Raw genomic sequence first — 22024 nt, 5'->3', positions numbered from 1 at the left:
GGAGGAACTATTTCAGATCGAATAGTAGTGACTTTTGTGATGAAGTAGTTGGCAAAGTCAGTGGGGGAAAAAGATGAGAAGACAGGGGGAGAGGAAGGTTTGAGTAGTGTATTGAAGCAGGAGAACAAACGCTGCGGGCGCCTCTCATTAGCGCAGATCAGTGATTTAAAATAGTTCTGTTTTGCCATAGACAGAGCGCGTGAAAAAGATAAAAGGATGAATTTATAATGAATGAAATCGGCCGGTTCCCTAGACTTTTTCCAAAGACGTTCAGCCGCTCGAGAGCAGGACCGGAGGTACCTGATAGTGGGAGTGAGCCAGGGCTGAGGCCTAGTCATGGGGGAAGACACACGTACAGATACAGGAGCAAAGCTGTCAAGAGTTGAAGAAAGAGTGGAATTAAATAAAGACATTGCTGAATCAGCAGAGTCCCCAAGATCAAGAGAAGAGAGAGATGAATTCAAAGTCTGACTGAGATGGTCAGAGTTAACAGACTGAAGGTCGCGGAAATGGCGCTGGACAGTACGACGAGGAGGTGGGATATAAGTAAGAGTAAAAGAAATTAAATGATGGTCAGACAATGGAAAATCAGATGCCAGGTAGTCGGAAATGACACACTTAGCAGCAAGAATTAGGTCGAGACAGTGACCAGAGGAATGGGTTGAGGAGTTAGAATGAGGCTGAAGGCCAAAAGAAGCAAACAGGGATCTAAGGCGAGATGAAGAAGGATTGTTGGGATTGTCAAGGTGAATATTAAAGTCACCTAGGATTAGAGAAGGGACTGTATCAGATAGAAAAAACGTCAGCCAAGATTCAAAGTCAGATAGGAATTGGGTAGCAGAACCAGGAGGGCGATAGATGACAGCAACCCGGAGCTGTAAAGGAAAAAAGAGTCGAATACAGTGAGACTCGAATGAAGAGAAACAATAGCTGGGGGGGAAAGAGAGAACTTGAAACTGGCAGGAATTGGACAATAGTATACCGACCCCTCCTCCTCGACCCTCAGGGCGGCTTGTGTGAGTGAATGAGAGACCGCCAAAAGAAAGGGCAGCGGAGGTAGCAGTGTCATGGGCCGGGAGCCAGGTTTCAGTAAGAGCGAGAAGGTTAAATGATCTAGAGAGAAAAAGATCATGGACAGCAGTCGCTTTTGGAGCAACAGAGCGACAGTTCCAGAGTGAACAGAGGAATGGAAGCTGGGAGATAGGAAGAGGTTGAATAGGGATCAAGTTAGGAGAAATGCGTGGAGCCATGGGAGGAAAGGATTTAGTAAGCGATAATCAAAAGAAGAAAATATAATGCCAAAAGTAGCAATATAATAGCCAACTGTACTTGGTAATATTGCCTAAGTATCACAAGGCACAAGGGATTTAATAGAGAAGGAAGGGGTGGGATTGGAAGCCTTTGCTCAAGGTCCCAGCTGCTGAGAGTGATGGAAGGAGAGATGGCTGATGGATGCAGGGAAGGAAAGCTCTATCCTTTGAAGCAGGCCCGATAGATCCGACTCAATCTTCAGATGGATGTAGGAATGGGAGGTCCTTTCCCTTGAGGGAGGCCTAGTGGATGAAAGTCACTCCTCAGATGGATGTAGGAAAGAGAGGCCCTTTAGGCTGAGGGAGGCCTGGTGGATGAAAGTCACTCCTCAGATGGCTGCAGGGAGGACGGTCTAGAGGCAGTTGAAGGTGTTAATGGCTCTCTCGTCCTGAGGAAGGTTCCACTGCAGGCAGGGAGGACGGTCTAGAGGCAGTTGAATGTTAATGGCTCTCTCGTCCTGAGGAAGGTTCCACTGCAGGGAGGGAGGACGGTCTAGAGGCAGTTGAAGGTGTTAATGGCTCTCTCGTCCTGAGGAAGGTTCCACTGCAGGGAGGGAGGATGGTCTAGAGGCAGTTGAAGGTGTTAATGGCTCTCTCGTCCTGAGGAAGGTTCCACAGTACCCCTAGAAGTGGTCATCTGACCTGTTCACAAACCTCCAACAAATGTTGGATGAAGCCCTATGAAAGCTTCAAACCTTCTTTGCTTCTTTATAAGCAGAACACAATCTATACAGAAAACATGGTGCAAGCCACAAATTCTAGTACATCAAATGTCACTAGTAACTGTTTTCAAAACAAGAGATATTAAGTCCCATTACCTTCAAGTCAGCTACTGTTGGGATCTTCTCTTCAAGAAAAAGTTCCCCAAGCTGTTCATCTATGTTTGCAACACATTCAATCAGTTCCTGGCGGCGATCCACTGACTCTGCTCTGAACTCAGGAGGAATTTCATCATATTTTACAATCTGGCTAAAGAGACAGAGTGGAAGGGAAGCCACATCAACATTCAGCTACACAACCAGATATTTAAGAAATCTGGCAATCCTCTGTACAAACTACAGCAGCAAATTTAGACTGTTTTTACAAATGGCATATTTTCAGTTGATTTTGCCTCTGTACAAAGAATGAAATAATTAGGTTTATTTGCATGCACATTTGATTTAAAACTGTTTAAACAAACCAGTAATTATGGACTGAAGCTGCTTTGTTTAACACTAAAGATAGTTAATATTCATCATAGTTCATTGGTGTTGACAATATGAGAATTGTGGCTAAGTCAAAGCTTCTATTCTGATCCTCCAGTCACATGGGAATAGACTAGCAGGGGGCACATGACCATGAGGCATCTCGTGGCTTGTTCTTGCTCATTCGTGTCAGACTAAACTATGATGGCCAGTATGCTGGAACTAGTCTTAACTGTGGTTAATACAAACCAAGGTTTATTAGAATGCTTACATTAGATATATTTAGGTGGTGGTGCCCATTTAACCATCAGTGACGTTTAAGACCAGCAGGGAAAAGTCACACAGAAAAACAGGTGGCTGTGAATATGTTTTGTTTAATAGACTAGGGTTGTAACATCTATTCTAATCCTTGCTTAGTAAGCTAAATATTAACTGGAGGGGGGGGGGTGAATCTGCTTGGATATCATGAACCAAATATCTTCATATTTAAAAAGCGTTCACACCCCTTACCCAAAATCACCATCAAAGTACATCGCTTTTTCTTCAATCAGATCGATAACTCCTCTGAAATCTCCCTCCAGTCCCATTGGAATCTGAATAAAAGCAGCATTGTGATTCAGCTTGGATCTGTGAAATTAAAAATGAATAGAATTTTTCTATAAAATCACAACAGCAGATAGCATTTCCTACCATGAAAGCCCACTTCCTTTTTAGTACAAGCCCACTTATCCCCAGAGACACACTACTAAGGTTCCAGATCAAGAGGAGAGAATGGCAGAGCACCAAACAAGAGCTCCTCCACATTGACTCCAAGATTTGTCTAAGGAGATTTCACAATCTCTGCGGTGTTAGCCTGAAAAGTAAATTCTACATAGGGGATAATATCAAGAGTCTATGGCTCAAGCATAACTATGAAAGAAGACGAAGTTCATGTGGTGAGGTATGGTATCTGTCTCATGAGTGACAGTCATAAGAATTAAAAGGGTCACTTAGCAGGGAGTCTTCAATCCATTTCACACGTGACACTCACTGCTGAACCAATTACTCACCTATCCACTATTAGACATGACATTCTAGTCCAAACATTCCACCAAAGATGCACATATTTTGTCACAGTATTTTAAAAGTGTTTAAACCAGTTTTCTGTCTTTTTTTTAGATGGAGTTGGAATCTTCTAATTTCATTGTTCATACCTGAGTTGTTGCAGAGCTCTGTTTGGGCTTGAACCCATCCGATCTAATTTGTTGATAAAGGTCAAAAAGGGGACATTGTACCGCTTCATTTGCCTGTTCACTGTCATTGTTTGGCACTGAACTCCCCCAACAGCACATAGCACCAGGATGGCACCATCAAGAACTCTCAGTGCCCTCTCCACTTCTATAGTGAAATCAACATGACCTGGAAGTAAACATTTCCATTATTTTAAAAGCTTCTAGTTTACTTAGAATTCCTGCTAGTTTTGAATATGAGTCTCTTTTCTGTTGTTCTGTATGATTTTCAGAAATGGAGAGAAGGACGTGCATGTGCAAATCATCATTTTATCAGGTTTAGCAAATATACTTCCAGTAAATTGACTTTGAAAAACACTCTGCATTATAAAGTGTTTTTAATTTTGAGATAAATCATTCTATCATTTCCTCAAAGCAAGAAAGTAGGAAATGAGAATTCATTTTTTGTAAACAAATCCATCCCTCCCCACCCCCCAAAAAAACTAACCAGTTTAATTTGAAAGTTGAGAAATATATGATTTACATTAAATACAGGTGCCCTGGTGGTGCAGTGGTTAAATACCTGTACTGCAGCCACTCACTCACAAACCACAAGGTTGTGGGTTCAATACCAACCAGGGGCTCAGGGTTGACTCAGCCTGGCATCCTTCTGTAGGTCACTAAAATGAGAACCTAGCTTGTTGGGGGCAATTAGCTTACACATTGTAAACTGCTTAGGGAGTGCTTAAGTGCACTGATAAGCAGTACAGAAATCTACTTGCTATGATTTGAACAAAGCTTACATCAATTTATTATATTAATAACCTGCATTTCTTCCATGAGGTTCAAATTTATCAAGCAAGTAAATAACATGTACCGTTCATAGAAAGATATGCCCAAGTATTGTTGTGACTTATTTTCAGTTTTAAAGGTATTATTAATACCAATAGTACTACTAAGAAAAGGCAGTACTGACAGTCCCTCTGAACCTTCAGGGAGATTTACATCTAAATGCACATGCACAAACAAACTTTTCCAACCAATCCTATTGGAGAACCTTGGAACAGGAGTGGTGAAAAATACAGGGAACCCCGAGATATTAAAAAGCATTTGATGGGCTATAAAGCCAGCTGCATTCCTTTAATATAACTAGGGTTGGGAACCTCTACCCCTCCAGATGTTGTTAGACTACTGTGCCCATCATCCCTCACCACAGGCCACAGAAGCTGGGGGATTGCAGTCCAGCATTTGGAGGGTCACATGTTCTCCATCCCTCCCACAAAGGCTTCTCTCTTCAGCAATAAGCTCTGCTCCATATCTGGACTGTACAAATTGGGACTGGTAATCTCAACCACAAAGATTCCAAGTCTAGTCCACACACACACACACAATAGTTGGGTTACATAGTTACATAGTTGTTGGGTCATAGCCTCAGTTCCATCTGTAAAACAACTGAGAGTGAGCTAAGAAATAGTTTTATAAACCAGATATGATTTTGGCTGTAGGTAAAAATCATGCACTCTTAACTCCGGAAACATTTCACATGCCGAGTACAAATAAGCTTAGTTCATATACATACCAGGGGTGTCGATTATGTTGATGTTAGTATCTTTCCACATAGTATAAGTTGCTGCAGACTGAATTGTGATTCCTCGCTGTCGTTCCAACTCCATTGAATCCATGACAGCACCAACCCCATCTTTCCCTTTCACCTAAGATGAAAAAGCATGTATAATCATTACTACAAGTCAATGCATTTCTTCCTGTAAATCTATGCCTATTTACATGAACCATGTTTCTTCTCCAAAACTTCTTATAGATTGCTGCAATCAGAATTATCCCATTGACATCTAGAGCAATAGAAGGCACCTGTACTATTCCTGTATGCAACTGCAATTTTAAAGCTTCTGGGTACAGGTTTATGTTCTCCTCAGAACTCTACAACAAACGTTATGCTGCCATAGTAAACCAACAGGACTCTGGCCAGTGAGAGCAGACAGTATTCACGACATCCTCTCCACCAGATCCATCATGGTCAGAAGTACCTCGTGCATTTGTGCTATCCTTCCTGTGTAAAAGAGAACGCGTTCAGTTAAGGTAGTCTTCCCAGAGTCGATGTGTGCAGAAATTCCTATGTTGCGGATCTTTTCATTGGGAATAATCCCCGAAGAGCACCATCGGCAGCTGTTCAAGTACAGCTGAAACACAAGAGAGGGTATAACGAGATTATTCAGTGTACAAATCCATTCTATTCCATGCCAGCATTCTCTGAAGATGCCAGCCACTGCCCTGGCTCAAGGCTATGGAATTCTGGGAGTTGGAGTTTGTTGTGGACCCAGAGCGGAGCCCCACAACAAACTCCAACTCCCAGAATTCCATAGCCTTGAGCCAGAAAAGAGTTAAAGCAGTGCCAAACCGGGTTATTTCCCCAATATGGATGCAGCCCCAGTGGGTTTACACCAGTGATTCCCAAACAGTTGTTTTGGACTTCAGTTCCCAGAAGCCTCAACCATCTTGGTCAACAGTCTGGGATTTTGGGAGCCGAAGTCCCAAAAACACTTGGAAGGCCAGAGTCTGGGGACGACCGGTTCACACGGCCGAACCAGGATTTGAACCCTGGACTCCAGAGTCACCATCCAGCCTTAGAACCACTGTGCCACACAAACACACACTACGCTCCACAATAGGATTTGGGGGCATTTGTGTCACAGTCTGGAGCTAATAAATAAAACAGCATTCGGTAAATACTGGAATAAAAGAATAAAAGAAAAGAAAACTGGGTCCCTGTCAGAAATGTGACTGTGTGAGGGAGGTTTTCTAGGCCTCTCTGCAAGCAGAAGGCCTGCCATTTTAAACAAGGGCCCCTGGTCTTTTAACAAGGACCCCACCATCTAAGCCTTAGGGCAGTGGTCCTCTTTAAGGGGATTTTGGACTTCAGTTCCCAGAATCCCAAGCTATTGGCCAACATGGCTGAGGCTTCTGGGAGATGAAGTCCAAAATTCTTCTTAAAGGGCACAAGTTTTGGGGAGCACTGCCTTAGGGATGCTCTGAGGAAAGGCCTCAGGGCTTCTCATAGGCCTCAATGGCCTCCCTCCTTCCGTTGCCTTGGAAACGCCCTCTCCCTCCCTTTTGGATGCCCAGAGTACCTGTTGCCGGGGCAACGCCGAGCCCAACACCCGCCGCAACATCCCGCCCGGCTCAAAGTCGCGCCGTCCACAGCCCCCTGATCAGCTTCACTTCCGGTTTGAGCCGGTGAGCCACTTCCGGGTTACAGATGTAAAAACTTCCATCGTGGCTGCAGCGCCCCCTTTGGCGGGGAGGAGGTAGTGCTTTTAGGAATGGAGGAAGGGTCGACGGGAAGGCAACCAGAGGTCCTCCTTTCCCAGGACATGTCCTCCATTTAACTTTTCTCTCCAGGAGGAATCCCCCAAAGGCCCTCCATTCTGAGCATGACTTAAGAAGCATAATTGTCCACTATTTCCAGGGACAAAATGTAGGACAAATTCTAGACCAAACTGTAGGGCAACTGCAGGACAAAACTCAGCCCAAAATGTAGGACATTTAAGGTCCTCCCTTTTTCTTAAATGTCCTACATTTTGGGCTGAGTTTTGCCCTGCAGTTGCCCTACAGTTTGGTCTCGAATTTGTTCCACATTTTGTCCCTGGAAATAGTGGACAATTATGGCAACCCTGCTTTAGGAGTTATTTTAGCATGCCCTACATTTTTCTCCCTTGGAGTGACCAGACGTCCTCCTTTTATAGGATCTGTCCTACATTTCATCCTTCCGTGGAGGAGGCATTCCAAAATGCCCTCCATGACGAAAAAGCATGGATTTTACATTTCTATGAGTGTTTTTAGCTTTTAGTCAGGAATGTCCTCCATTGTTTCCTTGAAGGCCCTCCATCTTGAGGGGTGACCAGATGCCCTCCTTTTCTAGGACATGTCCTCCATTTCAACCTTCTTCTGCCCAGGAAGAATTCCAAAAGTCCTCCATTTTGAGCCTGACTAAGAAGCAGGAATTTATACTTTCATTCTGAGGAGCCTGCTTTGGCCAAGAAAGCTAAAGGCTTGGTCAAACCACAGATCCCAGGACTTAAAAAGTGGTGTCAAATTACACTCATCGTCCCTCCATATTTGCGGTTTCGATTATTCACACGGATTTGGTTAATATGTTCTCTCTAGGAATATCTAGGTCCTCCAACGAAACTCTATGGTCAACTTTAAAAGTTGCCCCAAAAGACCTAGATTATTATTCCTAGAGAGAATACTCTACTAGGCCTTTGTAGCTCCTCCAGGGCAGTTCTATGGTCAGTGTCCATCGGACGTTGACCGCTGAGTTGCACTGTCCTCTCAGGTTAAAAACATGGTGTCTTCATTATATGTTGCGTGTTCCCATTGTGTGCAATTGTTTCTTTCAGTACTGGAAGCCAGGACCAGCCACCAATAGTTCAGAGACCACCGCTAGCCAAGGGGCCACCAACTTGACCACCACAGGAAAGGATATACTCCGAAATGCTTTTTTGGATTGGGTACAGTACACACACACACACATTAAAAACCTGCCTTCCAGTGATGTCCTTGCAAACCCTGCACATTTTTATTCATAGATGTTGGTGGAGGATCTCTAAGGCTAACCATTATGTGCAGTTAGGCCAAATCAGGAAGCAAATCCCAAATTCACCTGCAGAGATGGTGCTTCCTCTTCTTTTTACCAAACTCAAATCTTGCAAAGGTGCCGAGTTGTCTCCGTTTGTGTAGTTAGAGCAGCACTATGAACTTCTGCCCTACTATGCGTTATTACAGATGAAGAATGGTTAACTTTAAAATGTTTTTCTTCAAACAATTCTGATATAATTTCATGTTAAGCTTACATCCGTGAATATTGTGGGACTGTAGCAGTGACTAAGCAATTCATACCAGTCAAGGGACTCATTGCTCACACCACTCTATGTTTGGCACTTCTAAATTAAGAATTTAATGGGTGGAGTGAATGTGGAATAGTACAAGCGCATGCGGCACAGACAGCTTTTGAGCATCTTTCTTGGGGCAGGGGGAAGGGAGATCCTTTTCTAACTTAAGCTTTTGCCAGCTCAGTTCCAGTTCACGACTTTAAGACATTGCTGTAAAAAACTGTGTTCACTTCATGCCATGCAGTATGCATTTCAGGTTTTTTTTTTTAAATTAAAAATGGTATGTACTTCCAGTACTGATAACACGCCTATTCAGCTAATTTGCTTATGCTTTAAGCCTTAAAGAATAATGAATTAAAATAATCTCGTGAGATAATGCCAATTATAGCTCTTACAAAGATGCAAGAAACACTGAGACCTGAAAATTGCCAGCTGTGCGCACTAGATCCAGTTATATTTTAAGGTGGCCCAAGCAAAGATTTGAACAAGTTTGCTACATCCTCAGTTAGAAACAACATTAGCTTTGATTTATGCGATTCATTTAGTTTTAAGAGAATGGAATAAATACCCTAAAATGCTTCTGTAGCCATATGTCCCAAAGATCTTTATGAATGTTAATTATGTCAGTATTTCATGGCAATGGCAATTGGAAAATTACTTTACATTTTGTTCATAACCAGACAGCATAGCCATGCCAGAATCAGCAACACAGTGATATATGTAAAACACCTGTTGCCTATAAACGTGCCTTAAACACAGTTGGAGTTCCCTACATAAGAACAGGGAAGTGCACTGAACAGGTGGCAATTTCAAAAACTATGTCTATTGCAATACTCGGCTTGATCACATGACAGCTGTAATCTTAGTGGAAGAAGTGAATAAATCATAGGATTTGTGCACCAACACTGAGCTTTCCACATCTAGAGTAAAGAGTCATGATTCCTGGCAGCAACTATTTGACTATGTGAAGCCTAAAAGGTCTTTGCTGATTCTCATTAGCAAGGCTCCTATTTTAGGGAGCTGATAGGTTATGGACTACAGTCTCAGCTGAAAGATGGATTGCCTCCCAATGCTACACTTCAAAACACAACTGTGTTTTGGACAAGGACTGGATTCACTGCTATTAAGGAAGTGTTAAATTCAGAAAACTAAGGTCCAAAGCACACTGCAGAAATAATCCAGTTTGAGACCACTTTAACTGACCTGGCTCAATGCTAGGGAATTCTGGGAACTGTACTTTTGTGAGACATTTAGCCTTCTCTTCTAGAGAGCTCTGGTGCCACAATAAACTACAATTCCCAGGATTCCCTAGCACTGAGCCAGGGCAGTTAAAGTGGTCTCAAACTGGATTATTTCTGCAGTGTGTTTTGGAACCAAGACTCCTATTGTTGAAATGCTATCACTCTGGTTCCTAAAATATATGCATTAAGTGTCTGTTTTTAAGAGACTTACCATAATGGAAAACGCAAATTAGCACAACAACAACAACAGAGGCAGTACAGTATTCTGTTAAACAGTTCTTTATTAACAAAAAAGTGGCAAGTGATATTCATGAACTCTTGAGAACATTTATTAACATTGTCATACAGTATTAGTCTACAGTTATGCAGCATCAAAATGCAAAGATATTGCATCAACTTATACTTTTGTAAAAGCACAGAAACTATAACTTCCCTTTATTGGAAGGATGTAACTGGACAGAATCTTTATTTTTTATATACTAGATACTCTGTTAGCCACTGTTATAGAATTTCAAGTGACAAGTGTTCAAACTTTGCCAAGCTTGTTTCTATACAAAGACACCGAGAAGCCTTGAGCTAACCTGCAGAACCAACTAATTCATTTAATCTGGTGCATTTATAGGTAGCACAAATATAGGTTGCATTTGATCTTTAAAAATACTTTGTAACTGCTCTCTTTAAAAATGAGACCATCATGAAGACTTTACAGTGAAGACATATCCAGAAAATTTGCATTTTTATTATGAAAGCAAATGTGTAATCTTTTCTAAAAACATTTTTATTGCAAACATTTTTGGGATCTGCAAGACAAAATGTCTCTCAGATCACAACAGATCTAACTTACAACTTTCTAATTAACCAGCCAACCAATGGAAAAACCAAATAATAATGAGGAAGCACAAATCTTAATGATGGAGAGAAAAGGTAACAATGAAGACCACTAAAGATAATCTTAGTGTACACTGTCAAATAATGCTAGACGAAATCCCTGTTACCTCAAATGCATTTTGCGCATTTCTAGTCCAGTCTAAGATTCGGAAGATGAAACTGGCTTGCCTCACTAGCCATATAATTTCCAATTAAAGATGACTAAATGTATTCATTAGAAGAATGGCTTTTAATAATTTAAAATGGGTTTATTTGCATTAAATATATTGGAATATAATAGTTTGGAGGGAAACACACTTTGTTAAAAATAGATCTAAGTGGGACATACTAAAAACAAGTTTGGAGAACATACAAAAATCAGGATTACAGATCTTTTATGGGAATTTTCAGTTAGTTTAGTAATGCAGTTCAGGTTTTTTTGGTACTTTTTGCGCCCTAAAAATATTGTTAGCTTTCTAGTTATGTTTATGCCATGTGTGTTGGAAATTTATTCAATAAAACCATCAGATGCATCATGGAAACTTTGTGAGCTATCTGTACGTCATTTAATGACTTGATAATGACATGACATCTTATCATTAATGTAGACTATCTAAAAAAAGCTTTCCCTTCACTAAGATGTCTATGAATTATACTTCTTGTTATTCACTAGCTCTAATAGCACTCAGGGCACCAACCTGCCAAAACAATCACAGGTTGTTAATGGGTAGGACAATGGTTTATTGCTATAGGCAAAGGACTGGTAATATGCTTCTTACACTCAGCAAGGAGAATAGCACAGCTGAAATACAGGGTGATCTTCAACAGCAACAGAATAAACAACAGTTTTGTTATGGCTATGTTAAGAGGTAACACAAAACTTAAGAGACCAGTAACAAAATGCAATTTTATTTATGCACTTTATCTGACGTTTTTGAAGGTCTCTTTGTCAATATTGGCTGTTTAATAGAAGAGTAGTCCACATGCTACTCAGTATTTTTTTACCTTTATACTTTTAGACTTTACTGCCTCTTCACCAAAACAAAACCCGCACTGCCTGAGTTGCAAACAGCAGTTTATTACCGGTCCTCCTTTGAAACTTTGTATGTATAGTTGCAATTATAACTTTGTCTACAAATATAATAGAGCTGCTGTTGTGAGTAAAGGCTTTTGCAATCCACATCATACCAACAAAAGAAAGAAAGAAAGAAAGAGAAAGAGAGAGAGAGAGAGAGAGAGAGAAGCCCATAAAGTGCTTTTCAGGATCAGTGTTTTCCTTTACTGGCCAAACCAAGTGTTATCAAGGATTTGGAGCTGTCATTAACATCCAGTAGTAAAATAATAAAATCATTCCTAAGAAGAGAAGGCTTGGTCTTACTCATTGATTCAGAATTACTGTGTCCTCCCAAAAATACAGCCAGATTAATAATATAGAAGCAAGACAGCAATTTAGTTTTTGCTGGCTTTGAGAGGGACATGTGACCCCTTGACAGTGAGATTCTGCAGAGAAGATTTAGGCTTCCTGGATCCCTCTATGGTTGGTCTTGGGTGCGTCTTCTCCCTGGAATAATATTTAGATAAAGAGAATACTTGATGCTTAAGGTTTTATGTAAAATGGTCTTCACAATATTAGTTAGCTATATAGTTCCAAAGGAAAAAGGTGTTAACAATCTGTTAACAAGCAAGGTAAACAAACAACAAATCAGTAGGCGAGCAGGATGTGGGACTATCTCATACTGAACCTGACCACTGGTCCACTTAGCCTAGGACTCTCAGCACTGACTGGCAGTGGCTTTCAAGAGTTTCAGGCAGAACTTGCCCCTAGCCCTACCTGGTGTCCCCTCGTCATCTTCCATTCTAATACTAACCAGCCCCTACTGAACTTTGTTTCTGGAAACTGATGAGATTTGGTATCTGAGGTGGTATTTTCCTGAAGAAGCCACAATTCTTGTCTGTAATGGTTTCCATAGAAACAAAGACCCTCAAGATTCAGTGTACTTCCCATACCACATTTGTTTTACAAATGACAGAACTACTGCTCAAGTCAATCTATATCCATGAATTAACTTAAAGTTTCTTTAAACAAACTGGAAGAAAAGGGCAAGTAAGCCATACCCTTCTCTTCTCCAGAAGAACACAATTATCTATTGGTTGAAGATGCTGGGGCTGTTACAATACATATCTTTCCCCCCAAGCTACCACCTCAACAATTCCTTCTCATGTTGACATCTAAACTGAAATTGGACAGAAACTTGTATTAGACTCAAGATTTCCATCCAACTGCAATATAAGCATGTCTACTTGCATATGCGGTAATCACTTTTGTCACCCTATTTTTTTTGGGGGGGGGGGGGAATAATGTAATTGCACATCAGTGTTTTACAAAATGCTACACACATTTGACAATGCTTGCTATCTTCTTGTTCTGAAGAAAAGAAAGTGGTAGCATAATAATTGCTTATACCTGTGTTGGTGAACCTGTGGCATGTGTGCCCTCTCTGGCATGTGAAGCTGTCTCTGAGGGCACACAGTGGACACAGCAAGTAGGGGCAGAGGCACCACTTGTCCTGGCTCCTTCTCATGGCTCAGTCTGCCTAGGGAGAACTGGGCCACAGCAAAGGGGGTGGGGAGGCATAGGCGGTGGGCCTGGCTCTTTGCCACGGCCTGGTTCTCCCACAGAAAACTGAGCTATGACAAAGTGGGGTTGCGTGCGGGCCTTCTAGGCAGAAGCTCTGGCCCTTTGAATTGGAGGGTTTGGCCCTTCCGGCTAAAAGGCCCACACCTTGCTACAGGGTTCTGGGAACTGGAGTTTTGTGAGGTGTAATGAGGCCATTCATGGGGTTCTCTTGGCAAAATTTCTTCAGAGGTGGTTTGCCATTGCCTTCCTTTGAGTCTGAGACTGTGACTTGCCCAAGGTCTCCCAGTGGGTTTCATCACTGAGCTGGGATTCAAACCCTGGTTTCTGGAGTCACATGTTGAAACCACTGGCTCTCTTTGTTCTTGTGCTTTATTAAGCTTGTTGTTGTTGCGTGCCTTCAAAATGTTTCCAACTTATGGGTCCAGAGCACCTTCCCTCCCTTCTGAGCACCAGTTCCTGGTGACCCTAGGGTGAAATGATCATGGGGCAAGCTTCGTCAGAGGGGGATTTCCACTGCCATCCTCTGATGCTGAGAGTGTGTGACTTGTGTGGATGGAGATTTCAAGTCGTTTCCGACTTACAACAACCCTAAGGTGAAACTACCATGGAATTTTCTTGGCAAGTTTTGTCAGGTTTTTTTTGGGGAGGGGGCTATTTCTAGCCTGAGGCTGAGAGAGTATGCCTTGCCCCCCCCCAGAAGTCCCATCCCAGGAAAACAGAAATCCTGCCCCCAGATGTCCTGCCCTTGAAAGTCCCATCCCCAGCACCCGGTGACACCTGGTGCAGGAATGCCACTGAGTTTGGGCACTCGGTGTCTAAAAGGTTTGCCACCACTGGCTTATACCTTCTTACTGCATCTTCCCTGCCTACATGCTGGATGTTTCGGAGTCTTGGTGCATCTATGTTGTTTCTTCCTAGAGAGAGCTTAAACTTCTGAATCTCCTTCTGCCATTGTTCATCAAATGCATGAGCTTCAGCTGTTAAAAAAATTAAATAGTGTGTCTTTACATGAACTATTCCATACAGAACAAGTTAAAACCTCACCCAGGTAGACAATATATTTTAATCCCCTGGAATTAACGAGCAGACAGCAGGTGGATCCATGGTGTTTCTTCAGCGCAGCATTTAGACATGCTGCGCTGAAGAAAGGGGAAAAGCTACCCCTGCTGTGGCAGCAAGGGTGGCTTTTTGCCAGCTCCAAAAGGAACAGCTTTCTGCCACTTCTTTTGGTGCTGGTAAATCGTTGGTTCAGGGCCACAGCGTGCTGCAGCCCTGATCCAGTACTCAAAGTGGTGGCGGCAAGCCGCTCCTTTGCGGCCGTCTGTTTTGCCCCAATGTCCTCAAGTTTCATTTTATGCAGTCTATTTTACAGACAAAACCCACTGCATTTTTAAGATATCACAGTAGTGTTGGTTACATATTTTGCAAAATAGAGGGCAGAGAGCTACTCAAAATAAATGTTCTGACCTTGAATCTGCACCCACAAACACTTCTGTAGAAGTCGAGTATTTTATACCCAGTGATACCTTGAAATTCTCACTGGGGAACAGACAACAGCCAAGATTAAGCCACTCGATGCAAATTTAAAACAAAAAACAAACAAAAAACAACTGACTGGCTGAGGATTAAAGCTACTAAAATTTCAAATACAAAATAATATGCAATAATCTATAGAAAGCATATTTTTTCTGTGTATTGGACACAGTCATAAAGCTTTGTAAAATGTTGAGAAATAGTACAAAAACAAAAAATAAATGTCAGCCACAAGATTTCTTACTTTCATCTAAATTGACAAATTCTTGATTCAGTTCTTCATCACCAGTTTTGTTGTTCTTTGCCTTTTGAATTACATGAGCCCGATCCTGAATGTGATGACCAATGGCCATTTTTTCCAGTCCAGTTTCAGAATCTTTAAGTGCCTTTCTAGTTTCTTTAATCTGTATATATACATAAAGACAGCATTAAGAATGTATGTTCCCGGTTAGTGGCTTTGATTCTCAGTTTCAAGAAATTTTGCAGGACTATAGAAACATTAGACGTTATCTTGGCTTAGATGGAAATTGTGTGTGTGTGTGTGTGAAGAAACGAGTATACCAAAACCGAGGGGGGGGGGGACTAAATTCTGAAGACAAATCAGAATATCCAGAATTATACCTACATACTGCAACATTCCCCACTTTTGAAGAGATAAACAACTGTCTCATTTAAGAAGTACAGGGCACCATGCGTCATAAGCGGGCGCCTTTTACGCAGCTTTCAGCTTACGCCAAAAGTTGCCTGACGGGGTTATAACACATCATGCACGAGCCCCATTATTTTCAATGAGGCTTATTTGCCTTACGCGGAGGGGTCCGGAATAGATCCCCCATAAGGCAAGGGCGCACCAAAGTTAGTTTCCTCATGAACAAAACCTCTTAAACAAAACCAGCAAATGACAACCAGTTGTGTGCATAGTTCTTCCCCTTGAATGAATTATCTTTACTCAGAATTGAGAACATAACATGTATATCTAGTATTCACATGTCAATTTCTAACAGCTTGTGCTCACAATATTATTCTACCAGAATGGTTTCAAAAACCACCTAAGCCTAGTCTAAACATAGCTTGTGAATGGACCATTAGAGATAAGTATGTGCTGGTATGTAGTACATGAAAGAGACACCAACTATTAGTATATCATGCTAACCTACTTGAAAACTTTGGCTACTGCTTATCACCATGCTCACAGTTATATTATTAGAACCTTCTGATAACCAAGTACTGGCTTTAGCTCTGAAGTGATCTGCTGTGGGTTATTTTCCAAGTCTCCTTCTTACATCTAATCTTTCATGAACCTTCAGGGTTCAAATTCAAATTTCATAGCAAACTTATATGCAACAGCTGTGTGGAAACAAACAAAAGGGCATCTTAAGCATTTTGCAAGATTTTAAAGTCAAAATATCTTTTCATTTAGATCTTGTCAATGAAGGGCTTGAAAAGGAGGGGACCAACGTACACACCAGGCTATGGTCTGGTACTACGGGATAAGCCCTGTACTGGTGCACTCACTGTTCATTTTGTGCATTTTAATTTGTTACATACCTCCTGCATCACAGCAAATCACACCATCCAAACAACAACAAACTGTAATTATGCACTGGCTCTGTGAACCTGGATTACAAAATGGGACTTGAACAATACATATTTTCTAAATTGCAAACCATTCTATAGTACTGACACAAAACCTTAAGGTATTAGATTTCCTGTGCATATTTGGTCTCAGAGGGAGAGAAGTTCCGCTGGACTTTTCCCTTTCTCCACTGCCATTCCCCTCTCCTTTTTTTGTCTTGTCTTTTTAGATTGTAAGCCTGAGGCAGGGAAATGTCCAATTTTTTAAAAAATGTAAGCCATTCTGATAGCCTTTTGGCTGAAAAGCGGAGTATAAATTATATATATATATATGTGTGTGTGTGTGTGTGTGTGTGTGTGTGTGTGTTTTGAAATAAGAAGTGGTGGCCACTAGACTCTAGGAGTGAACATATCACACCAATATTAAAGTTACTTCACTGGCTGCCATTTAGTTTCCAGGCAAAGTACAAAGTGTTGGTTATTACCTTTAAAGCCCTACATGGTTTGGATCGAGGTTACGTACAAGATTACCTCCTCTCGTATAATCTGCCTTGTATATTCAGGCCATCAGGGGGACATTTACTTCAACAAGCCACCCCCTAGACTGTGGAATGGCCTGTCGGGAGAGATTTGACAGCTAAATATGTGGGCTGAATTTAAAAGAGCATTAAGGATCTATCTCTTCCAGCAGGCCTACCCAGTTGATTTTTAAGATATGAATTTTAAATTAGGGTGTTTTAATTATGCTGGATGATTCTAATGTGTCCTATCATTATGTGTTTTAACAATATGTTTTAATAGTATATTAATAGTATTTTTACAGTGTTTAAATGATTTTACATACTTTAATCTATGTTGTATTCTGCCTCAGGCCTTGAGGAGATGCAGGTAAGAAATAAAAATGTATTATATTATTATTATAACTTACTCCTCCTGGAGCCACATGAGTCTGTGCTGAAGCCTGGAAAATCTTTGGAGGTTCATCACCTTTCTTTGTAAAGGTCATCATTGAAGAAGAACTGAAAACGTGGGCATTTGAATTAAGTGCCATTTTATCCTGAAGTTTAAACACAACCAATTATTCAAAGAGGGAAAACTGGGATAAGAGCATATAGCAGGAAGTAACATTTAATACTGCGTATGGTTTCATTCAGACAATGAAAGATGGAAATATGGGAACAAAATTCAGGATGGAATTTAGTGCATGCAATTTAAACAATTACTTCCCTGTGACTGTCAGCTAGTAAAAACAGACTCAACACCATCACAAAGTTTGTACAAAAAGTACAAAAGTAAATTAAGTTCTTCTTGCAACCTACCAAAATATGTAACAAGGACAGGCTTACCCAGGCCAGTCAATATCATTTCTGGATTTATTTCCATGGCTACAATGGCAACTTTTGTGCATTATTTCAGCAGTGTTTTAAAAACATCCATAGGATCAGAGGTAGGGACAAGAGAATATAGTTTATCTTTCATATATTAAAATGATTTCAGCAGAAAGTATGAATAAATGTTACTGCTTTTTCCTTTAAAGCAGGGGTGGGAGTATGTGCCTCTCCCAGATGCTCTTGGACTGCAACTCTCATTCTCCCAAGCCAGCATAGTTAATGCTGAAGGATGATAGGAATTCCAATCTAGAAATATCTGGAATGCCACATCTGTCCCCATCCCAAACCTTCATAATCCATGAACAATATGCATGTATAATTGGAGTATTTTCTTAAAAAATGAAATCATACCCAAATTCAAGCTACAAAAATACAGTGTCTATAACATACTAATGTGTTTCCACTTTGAATCCCAATGCTATTATTTTTTTCCTTTTCCATAATACTGTACGTCAGTTTGGAATACTGAAGCATGTGCATTAATATGAACTTACAAAATTTGCTTGCAAATCCATCATGTGGTTTCCCATATTTGACATCATCATGTTCACTGCAGAGAAAGGATCCCTGAAATCTATATTCTGCTAGAAGAGAGGATAAAAAAATATTTAAGAGGGAAAAAATAGTGTTTTACAGCTCAAGTATTTACAGCTTCTTTACAATTTTGCAGGGAAGACCATAAGACCAAGAAGAAAGCAGCTCCAATAATCTCCTTTACCACTAAAAGCAAACAAGAACACCAGGGTAAACACAAAGATTGCAAGGTACAGCAACAAGAAGGTTCAAAGTGTGGAAGGTGGTGGTTAATTATTTTTTATAGACCAAGAATTTTTGTTTACTATTACTCTTTTAAGTTCTCATTGTGCTGAACTGAAGTCTGAATTAAACAAGATATAAGAGAATTTTGTCCATCTTTTTTATACTGCAGAACTAGCTGGGGTGATATAAATTTAGATTACAGGGAAAGGTTAAGATATTCTCTTCCAAGGTGATCATTTCCAAGTTTACCAATTATTAAAAGAAAAAAAAACTATGATGAATTTTAGATCAAATTTAGTTTGGCCGTTATTCTACTAGAAGGAAAAATGTGAGAGGCCACAGAAATAAAGGCCTCTCAGAAAGGCTTTATTCATTAACTTCAAGTGATGAAAATTTGTCCCACTGGCCATGTTGACTGAGAGATCTACACACCTGGAAGTGACCAAGCTGGGGAAGGCTAGACCAATTTCATGTGTGGATGTTTAGACCATTTCTCAGACACTGCCAAGTTGTCAAACTCTAAAGCATAATAACTACAGGTTAACAACAGAAATGTAACAAAATCAAAGAGATAGCAATAAAAATCAGCTTATAAATTTATGTGAAAGAAAGCATGAACTTGCCCTTCCCAACTGAGAATGGTGCAAAAAATTAAATGGATTTTTTTTCTCTTCTATGTCAAATCATTATAGAGGAAAGAGGCACAAAAATAAGTCCTATCTTTTGGAGCAAAGGTCTAGGTTATTGGCTAGGCTTAGTTCATGAATTTATGAGTTGAAGAGGTATCCATAATTGAGATTCCCTTCCATGATTTATCATTTGTAAGTAAGGAATAAATTCCACTTGCTGTGAAAGGAGACATGGTTTGATGAGGCAGCATAAGAAACAGCTTGTATGACAAGACTACTGACTTGGCTCCAATGTCTATTGTGACTTCTCAGTAACCAAGGCTTCCGTTTATATAGATACCATTTGTTACAAGCATTCCAACCAATGGATTACCACCACAGGACACACAGGGAACATTAGCAAAAGCATGCAAAAGCCTTTATAGGAAACCCAACAGACTCACTGAGGGGATTAACACTAGCTATAACTGTGACTATACTGTATGTACCATGTGCAAAAAAAAAAAAGAAAAAAAAAAAAGAAAGAAAGAAAAGAAAAGAAAAGAAAAGGCCAAGCCATTGACAACAAAATCCTTTGCAGGACTGAACAAATCAAATAAAATTTTCTTCACACATATTTTTCTGTGCTAGATTGTCAAATTATAATTTTTGCAGGAAGGAATAATGACAGCAAGAAGGAAGAAAACATAATAAAGGGATAGAAAGCCTGGAGGTCAAAAACATTATGTCTACTGGAGGCCTGTTAATTCAATAGAAGACCGAAATGATTAGCACAGAAGATTGGCTTAAAGAACTACCTCCTCATTATAAAACTATATTTTAGTAATACACTGCAGTACTTTTCAAAGGTATATATTTCCTCACCCCTTTTGTCTATATTTTATTGTGCTACAACCTGGAATTGAAATGCATTTCACTAAGATTATCACTTTCTGTACACAAGGTACTCAACACTGTTCAGGTGCAAAATATTGTTGCACAAAAGTAAACCAAAAGAAACCGGCACTTGTTGGCCGCCTACGTATTCACCCCCTTGAGTCAGCACTTCATAGAAGCAATGTTGGCAGCAATTACAGCTGAATATTCTTGAGTAACCATCAGCACTGCTTTCTGGATGCTGCAGTTTTTGCTGACTCTTTTTTGCAAAATTGCTCCAGCTCTGTCAGGTTGGATGGGGACTGCGAGTGAAGAACAACTTTCAAGTCTTGCCAGATTCTTAACCTTTAATTCTTTTTGTAGAATTGTCTTGTATTCTATTTGGCTACATTCACCTTGCCCTCAACATGATGATGCCACCATCATACTTCAAAGTGTGGACAGTATTCTCAGGGCAATGTGCACTCTTGTCTTTGTGCCACACACAATGTTTTATGGCAATGCCAAAAAGTTTGGTTTGGTCTCATCATACTAAAGAATCTTTTCCTACATATGTCCCCCCCCCTATGTTTCTTTCTAAAACTTGCAAGAGAAACAAAAAGTTTATTTTTGCAGACTTCAGATGAGCTATCATATGCCCCTGCCCCAGCAATAGCTTTATTCTTACCACAAAAGTCCAGCTCTGTAAATTATGGATACTTTCTCCATCTCCCTGTGGATCTCTCTGGTTCTTTTGAAGTTGCTACTGGACTCTTAGTTGCTTCTCTGATTAATGGCCGATTTACCTACACACTAAGGCCTGTTACAGACTGCCAAAATAAAGCTGCTTCGGGTCTCTTTGGAGGTATGCTGTTTAAATGATGCATGCATCCTAAGAATCTGGAAGCTGCACCAAAGCTGCACTCCAGTGCTTAGGAATGGAGTGTGGCTTTGGTGCGACCTCCGAACTCTTAGGACCCATGCATCATTTAAATAGCATACCTCCAAAGAGACCCGAAGCAGCTTTATTTTGGCAGTCTGTAACAGGCCTAAGTTTTGGCATGTTCACTAGGCAGTTACATTTAATTCATATTCCTTCCATTTTGTAATAATGGACTTAAGGATGGTCTAGGGCAATGATTCCCAAACTCTGGTTGTCCAGATATTTTAGACTTCAGCTCCCAAAATTCCTGTCTGTTGGCCAGGCTGGCTAGGGTTCTGGGAGTTCAAATCCAAAACCTGGAGGACCAAAGTTTGGGAATCATTGGTCTAGAGAAATGACTCACTAGAAAAGAGAATAATGCTTGGCAATGTAGAAGGCAGTAGAAAAACAGGACACCACATTTTACATGGACAGATTCAATCAAAGAAGCCATGGCCCTGAGTCGGGAATACCTGGCAGGTTGTTAGTGACAGGATGACTTGGAAGTTTGTCGTTCATAGCGTTTGCATAAGTCAAAGTCAACGGCAGATAAAACAAAAAGGGGAATTTTCATAGTTTGTGGAGGGTGGTTGTTGTTTTTTAAATAACCCAACCTGTATTAGTGGTTCTACACAACTTTATCTCATACTTATTCTGATAACTCCTTGAGTTTCACAATGTTGTTTGTTTAGATATGCTCTCCACCAAACTATGGAGCCTTTGAGCAATTTATTTAATCTGACATCATGTGCCACTGGAGCTGCACACAGGCAGAATCCATTCAACTATTTAATGTGACGTCTGGAAGCAGTGAGTTGTACTGGAGCTTTAGACATGTCACACCAATGTAATCAGGGAGTCTCCATTTATTAGCTTTTGTTCCATTAGAAAACATATTTGGACCTTCACAGTGTTGGGTATCTATACATCAAGCAGTAACAATGCCAGTGAAATTATTATTATTATTATTATTATTATTATTATTATTATTATTATTATTAT

The 22024-nt window shown here is 40.5% G+C and overlaps 2 protein-coding genes across 11 annotated transcripts in view; both read right to left on the bottom strand.

Moving 5' to 3' along the window:
* GFM1 (G elongation factor mitochondrial 1) overlaps positions 1–6955 on the bottom strand; it is a 42435-nt gene extending 35480 nt beyond the window's left edge. The window contains exons 1-6 of the mRNA XM_042455976.1: positions 6849–6955; positions 5748–5900; positions 5282–5414; positions 3688–3892; positions 3005–3121; positions 2129–2279 (exon numbers count right to left, since the gene is read on the bottom strand). Coding sequence (XP_042311910.1) covers positions 2129–2279; positions 3005–3121; positions 3688–3892; positions 5282–5414; positions 5748–5900; positions 6849–6890 — 801 coding nt within the window. The 5' untranslated portion in view covers positions 6891–6955. The remainder of the gene's footprint in view (positions 1–2128; positions 2280–3004; positions 3122–3687; positions 3893–5281; positions 5415–5747; positions 5901–6848) is intronic.
* A 3161-nt stretch (positions 6956–10116) lies between these two features.
* MLF1 (myeloid leukemia factor 1) overlaps positions 10117–22024 on the bottom strand; it is a 33387-nt gene continuing 21479 nt past the window's right edge. For 6 of the 10 annotated variants that reach the window (XM_042458780.1, XM_042458771.1, XM_042458774.1 and 3 more), the window contains 5 exons: positions 18352–18441; positions 17395–17523; positions 15136–15295; positions 14203–14335; positions 10117–12281 (listed from right to left, as the gene is read on the bottom strand). In XM_042458780.1, coding sequence (XP_042314714.1) covers positions 12170–12281; positions 14203–14335; positions 15136–15295; positions 17395–17523; positions 18352–18441 — 624 coding nt within the window. In that variant the 3' untranslated portion in view covers positions 10117–12169. The remainder of the gene's footprint in view (positions 12282–14202; positions 14336–15135; positions 15296–17394; positions 17524–18351; positions 18442–22024) is intronic. The other 4 variants (XM_042458772.1, XM_042458775.1, XM_042458776.1 and 1 more) reach the window with 1 other exon arrangement.

This window comes from Sceloporus undulatus, chromosome 3, assembly GCF_019175285.1.
Source record: "Sceloporus undulatus isolate JIND9_A2432 ecotype Alabama chromosome 3, SceUnd_v1.1, whole genome shotgun sequence".
NCBI classification, from domain to species: Eukaryota; Metazoa; Chordata; class Lepidosauria; order Squamata; family Phrynosomatidae; genus Sceloporus; species Sceloporus undulatus.
This window is presented reverse-complemented; position numbering and strand designations above follow the sequence as displayed.